Raw genomic sequence first — 6,532 nt, 5'->3', positions numbered from 1 at the left:
AGATTTCACTCTTTGGCCCATTATACTGTTCAATTACTCCCCACCAAGGCCGAGAGGATGAAGAGATTTGTCAAGGGGTTAGTGCTTCCGTTGAAGTTGGCGACTCTACTGCTGGTAGCTTCTAGTTCTTCTTTGCAGTTTGTGGCTGATCATGCTACTGAGGTGGAATTTGTGAGGATTCAGGCTCATATGGAGGAGATGATAAGAGGATCCGACGGTTTGGTAATTTTAATGGTTCGACTTTTAGGGGTGGGGGCCACGTGGGCAGGAGTCATGAGTATCATTCTGGCTGCCCTATTCAGTAGGCACTTCAGATCTCAACACGTGGCCCTTCAGGGTGTAGTGGATTCAGTTCTGGACAGACTTCTCCAGGTTCTTAGCATCGACCTGTAGATCGTAGAGGGTATTTCAGGTCTTCGATATTAGTGACTCGGCCACGAGTCCCCAGAAGTTGTTATATGTGTGGTGACCTAGACATTTCGCGAGGGAGTGTCCTAGACCCATATAGAGTGGAGCTCAGCAGGGCTCTCGATTTCAGGCTCCCAAGACTCCAGCACCTTCAGTTAGTAGAGGTTGATGTTCAGGTAGGGGTGATGTGTATCCTAGCAGAGGCGGTTATCAGTCTAGTAGAGGAGGTAATCAGCGCGACAAGGGTAGTTCTCAGTCTGTGAGAGTTGGAGCTTAGTCTGGCTAGGCTGGCCGTGGAGGAACACAGTCCGAGGGTGGACAGGTTCATTGCAGTACTTTTCCTGGTAGACGAGAGGCAAAGCTTCCGATCTTTGTTATCACAGGTATTATTTTAGTTTTCCATAGGGCAGCCTCAGTATTATTTGATCCGAGCTCTACTTTCTCTTATGTATCCACATATTTCTTCATGGGTTTGGATATGATTTGTGATCTACTTGACGTGCCTATTCTTGTGTCTGCTCCCGTCGGAGATTCTGTGGTGGTAGATCGAGTCTACCAGTCTTGTACAATTACATTCATGGCGTCGCACCCCGAACCATGGCCTGGGTGCAACACGACACTCCGTGCCTGACTGTATGTGACCAAGTGAACCACATGGCTTGCTGAATCAACATGGGATATGTACTGATACAGAATAAAAGTTAAATCATGAAAATCTGAATATAGTATGAATTAAGTACTCATAATCCTGAAAATACTGTTTATATCATGAATGCGGAAATAGTTTGAAAACATAGTAAGGTAGCCAACAAGGCTAACCTAATTGAATATCTGACATGACATAACTGAACTAGTCTATGAAACCTCTAACATGAGTCTGACGGCTAAACTATTTACTGGGACAAGGCCCCCGATATACCTTAACTGTATACTCTGATATAAACATAAAATAAAGCTAACACCCCCAAAAAAGTGGGGCTCACCAATAGCTGATATGATGAACCTAACGAGTAGATCCGTCGTCCGGTAAATCAATACCTGCATCGTGAAATGCAAGCCCTGGGCAATAGGGACGTCAGTGATGTTAGGTGTATTTATTCGCTTAACCACCGTATTTTGCCGATGCTTTACCAAGTTTAGAGGACGAATTAAGCTAGATATACATAATTAATCATTAATCTTGCATTATGAACTAATACGTGGGTGTTTGTTGTAATTAGGGACTTTTGCAAGGAAAACGTGGTGATTCTGACCAAAATGGAAATTGCACGTGAAATTGTCTAAGTGTCATATGGATGTTGCACCAAGCTAAGCTCAAGCCAAAGCACAACATAGTCAAGCTATGCCTCACGCTGAGCTCAAGCCGAAGCACAACATAGTCATGCCATGGGCTTCGCTCAGCGAGGCTAGGAGGACACAGTGAAGCTTCAAGATTTTTCTAAGTGTAAAATGCACCATTGACCATGCTGAGCTCAACCCAAAGTACGACATAGTCGTGCCTTGGACCTCGCTCAGCGAGGGTGGACGTCCAAAAGTGAAGATTTCAAGAATTTGTCTAAGGATAAAAAGGACCAGAGGCCTCGCTGAACTTAGCTCAAAGCGAGGCCCTGTCACACTTTAGGGAGAGCATAGCACATGGCTGGGATCAAATTGCACTTGTGCTAATTTTTAGACCCGTTTTTTATGGGCCTTAGAGGCTGATTTCTCAACACTATAAATAGAACCCTTGGTCGTTTTTGAATGGGGAGGAGCCTATTTTTTCGTAGAGATAAGAAGTAAGGCTTATCATCGTAGGGTTTTCTCTTTTACCGTCATTATTTCATCTTTTCTTCATTCGAACATGAAATTCCATTGTAGTAATCTGAATATGAGCAGATAAATTCCCTTGTTTTGGGGTTATGGCCAAAGTATTATTGTTGTCGTATGAACATGAGTTGACATTTATTGTATTTATCAGATGAGTTATTTATTTAATCTTGTGCTAAACTATATTACTGTTTCACGACCAGTAGGATATATCTTTGATTCTTAGAATGAACTCGAGAGAGGAATACTAAGACACAACGAAGGCTAAGTAAAGTGGGATCTAATCCTTGGGAATCAGGGAGCTGATTCACATCTAGAATAAAGATATAGCTAGTTCGCGCTATTTGGTTGATATACAGGAAATACAATTGCATTCGTGTGAATGTTCATGACCATAGAGATATAGGCATAAAAGTAATACGAATAGGTGACTAGAGAACTCGAGATATTCATAGTAATAATATCAACCCTGTCAATCAATAACTCGACAGTGCACATGGCAGCTAACAGTCTACCATCGACAATACGAGAAGTTGCAGTGCCTCGTATGGGTAATGTCACATCCAACATTGTCAAGCCCACCATCAAGGGGCATTTTGTACTGAAGCTCCCTAGTATTCAAGTCCTTCAATCCAGTGGGCAATTTGCAGGGCTGTCGCATAAGATCCTCAACGACACATTCAAACCTTCTTGTAGATTGCTGACAATTTTGTTACCGAAAGGGTCTCTGCAGAGTATGTCCGATTGCCGTTATTTTCCTTCTCTCTGATGGGATTGCAAAGAACTAGCATGGCAGAGCCCGCTAACTCTATCACCTCATGGGATGATCTGGCAAAAATTCCTGACGAGGTTCTTTCCACCAGTAAAGATAACGAGACTCAGGAGGCAAATCATGTCATTCAAGCAGAAAGATGGCGAGAATCTATATCAAGCTTGGGAAAGGTTCAAGGGTCTTCTCAGAGATTTTCCTCACCACTATCAATCGAATGAAGTTCTATCTAATACATTTATTGAGAGCTTGGATAATCAACACAAGATAGCACCTGGACACAGCTGCAGGAGGGAAAGCTCTTGATATGAGCTATGATGAACTTTTCAAATTGCTAAACAGGTACACTCAGAGCAGTCCTGATTGGCAAGGTGACATAAGTGTAATTGTAGCCAAGAAAACCGCTGGAGTTATTGAAGTTGACAGTTATACTGCACTATCAGCAACGATTGAGGCTATGCGTAACGAATTGAAGAGGTTTACTACTGGGCAAGCTCAACCACAGGTGAAAGCAGTGCAACAGGCCAATATCTTTTGTGATGTCTGCGGAGAGGGTCACACTAGTGATGTATAACGTAGGAAGGGGCCAAGGTAACAATAACTAGTATGGAAATACATACAATGCTAACTAAAGGAATCATCCAATCTTCAGTTAGGGAGGTAACCAGGACAACCAGAAATAGAACTATCAATCAGCCTAAGGAAATTAAACTCCCGCTTTTGCACCTGAACCAAAGAGTAAGATGGAGGAAATGATAAAGAAAATGATGGGAGATATTCAGAAGATAATGGCCAATCAGCAGAATTTCAAACAAAAGATAACAGCCAAAAATCAAACGCGTGACATGAACATACGTAATCTGGAAAGGCAAGCTGGTTAGATAGCTGGTGCTCAGAACACAAGACTACAAGGGGGACTTCTAAGTGACACTGATCCAAATCCAAAACCACATGTTGCTTTGTCTCTCAGAAATGGGAGGCAACTAGAGGAATTACCACCGAAGAAAGTGATTCCAACAGAAGTAGAGAAAGAGGCAGTTGCAAAAGATAAGGTTATCGAGATAGAACGGGTGGCAAAGATACCGTTGGTAAATCAGCCACAGCCAGCTGTTTCCAAACCACCACCTTCATTCCCTCAGAGGTTGGCAAAGCAAAAGGAAGAGGCCACGTACAAAAAGTTTCTTGATTTACTTAAGCAGGTACATGTGAATGTCCCCTTAGTTGACATCTTTGCAAGGGATTTCGAAAGATGCTAATTACATCAAGGATATCATGGCAAAAAAGAGTCATTTCACAGAGTATGCCACAGTTGTACTTACTAAGGAGTGCACGACTCGTATTCAAAACAAACTTACTACAAAGCTGAAAGACTCGGGTAGTTTCACTATCGAAATCGCTATTGGATAGCAACTTATTGCACATGCATTGTGTCATATTGGGGCTAGTATCAACTTGATACCATTGTTTATATTAAGAAAATTAGGGTTGGAAAACCCGAGACCTACTGCTATTATTTTACAGCTGGAAGACAAATCTTTGGCCAGGCCCGAGGGTATTATTGAAGATGTTCTTGTGCAGGTTGGGTCTCTCATATTTTTGACAGATTTTGTTATCTTGGATTTTGAGCCATATTCGGAAGTCCCATTTATTTGGGGGCATCCGTCTTTTGCCACAGGAAGAGCATTGATTGATGTAGCGGCATGCCAGCTGACTATGAGGGTACATGATAAAGTTGAAGTATTTAATGTGTACAAGGCTCTCAAGTTGCCCAAAATTTATGAGAAACTTTCTGCTATAACTGTGGTAAATGAAGACACTAAGGGACCTCTCATTACTTGTCATGACTCATTGGAGAGAGCTCTAGTAGGTGAAGATATTTTTGGAGATACAAAAGAATTCGAGATGCTGTAGATTCTTGACCTGGTAGGCGTTTATATTCAACCGGGAGAGTTTGAGCCACTTGATAGAGAAATTGGGCCATCACCAAGTTATCGATAGAGGAGCCCCCGAAGTTGGAGTTGAAGCCTTTACCCGCGCATCTCAAATATGCATTTTTGGGTGAGGGTGAAACTTTACCAGTTATATTGGTAGCAGAGCTCCCTGATGAAGAGGTGAAACTTTCATTGGAGATTCTGAAACATCAAAAGAAAGCACTGGGTTGGCATATATCTGATATTCAAGGAATTAGTCCGGCATTTTCCATGCATAAGATATTTATGGAGGATGATTACAAGCTGAGTATATAACACCAAAGAAGATTGAATCCACCGATAAAGGAAGTGGTTAAGAAAGAAGTGATAAAGTGGTTAGATTCGGGTATCATCTACTGCATTTCTGACAGCAAGTGGGAGAGCCCAGTACATCGTGTCCCGAAGAAAGGCGGGATGACATTGGTGGAAAATGACAAGAACGAGCTCATCCCAACTAGAACCGTAACAAGGTGGAGGATCTGCATTAATTACCAAAAATTAAATGAAGCCATAAGAAAAGATCACTATCCTATTGCATATATCAATCAAATGCTTGATAGATTAGTCGGGACGGGGAGTATTATTGTTTCCTTGATGGATATTTCGGCTATAATAACATAGTAATCGCACCAGAAGATCAGGAGAAACTACTTTTATTTGACATTAGGGTACAAATGCTTTCAAGCGAATGTCGTCCGGGCTTTGTAATGCACCAGCGACATTTCAACGATGTATGATGGCTATATTCTCTGAGATGGTGGAGGATTTTGTAGAAGTGTTCATGGATGACTTCTCTCTTTTTGGGAATTCATTTGCAACATGTTTACGGAATCTAGATCATGTGCTGGCAAGATGTGAAGAAACTAACTTGGTGCTAAATTGGGAGAAGTGTCACTTTATTGTCCGAGAGGGTATTGCTCTCGGACATAAGGTGTCGAAAAAGGGCTTGGAGGTTGATCGTGCTAAAGTGGATGTTATTGAGAAACTACCACCCCCGTCTCTGTTAAGGGGGTGCGCAGTTTTCTTGGTCACGCGGGATTTTATAGGCGTTTCATCAAGGACTACTCCAAAATATCGAGTCTTATGTGCAAGCTACTTGAGAAGGAAGTTAAGTTTGTATTTAATGACACATTCTTGCAGGCTTTTGAAGAGTTAAAGCGGAGATTAGTGGCTGCACCAATAATGATAGCTTCTGATTAAAACTTGCCATTTGATTTAATGTGTGATGCTAGCGATACTGCTGTAGGAGCTGTTCTGGGCCAGAGGAAGAATAAGCTATTCAACTCTATCTATTATGCCAACAAGACATTGGATGCTGCTCAAATAAATTATACAGTTACGGAAAAATAATTGCTAGCTGTGGTGTATGCGGTTGATAAATTTCGATCTTATCTTGTGGGAACTCATGTTATAGTGTACACGGATCATGCTGCATTGTGATACTTATTTAGCAAGAATGATGTGAAACCCAGGCTTATTCGGTAGATTCTCCTATTGCATGAGTTTGATGTAGAAATCAAAGACTGTAAGGGGACAGAGAATCAAGTGGCTGACCATTTATCGAGACTAGAGAATCATG

At 41.8% G+C, this 6,532-nt stretch overlaps 1 protein-coding gene and 1 non-coding gene across 2 annotated transcripts; one reads left to right on the top strand and one right to left on the bottom strand.

Annotated features, from left to right (window-relative positions):
- Positions 1–3,088: 3,088 nt before the first annotated feature.
- Positions 3,089–3,195, bottom strand: LOC132031706 (small nucleolar RNA R71). The gene has a single exon (XR_009408334.1). It is a non-coding gene; the product is annotated as a small nucleolar RNA R71 (small nucleolar RNA).
- A 531-nt stretch (positions 3,196–3,726) lies between these two features.
- Positions 3,727–4,894, top strand: LOC132064961 (uncharacterized). The gene is made up of 3 exons (XM_059458145.1): positions 3,727–3,851; positions 3,954–4,182; positions 4,505–4,894. The coding sequence occupies exons 1-3, from the start codon at positions 3,727–3,729 to the stop codon at positions 4,892–4,894; spliced, it is 744 nt and encodes a 247-aa protein (XP_059314128.1).
- The last annotated feature ends 1,638 nt before the right edge of the window (positions 4,895–6,532 follow it).

This window comes from Lycium ferocissimum, chromosome 1 (assembly GCF_029784015.1).
Source record: "Lycium ferocissimum isolate CSIRO_LF1 chromosome 1, AGI_CSIRO_Lferr_CH_V1, whole genome shotgun sequence".
In the NCBI taxonomy this organism is placed as follows: Eukaryota; Viridiplantae; Streptophyta; class Magnoliopsida; order Solanales; family Solanaceae; genus Lycium; species Lycium ferocissimum.
This window is presented reverse-complemented; position numbering and strand designations above follow the sequence as displayed.

Bases quoted from the DNA above. Each gene is read 5' to 3' on its own strand.
- LOC132064961 (XM_059458145.1), top strand. From the start codon at position 3,727: ATGGAGGAAATGATAAAGAAAATGATGGGAGATATTCAGAAGATAATG. The intron at 3,852-3,953 runs GCAAGCTGGTTA...TTTGTCTCTCAG, and splicing joins AACATACGTAATCTGGAAAG to AAATGGGAGGCAACTAGAGG. The intron at 4,183-4,504 runs GTACATGTGAAT...ATTATTTTACAG, and splicing joins TTCTTGATTTACTTAAGCAG to CTGGAAGACAAATCTTTGGC.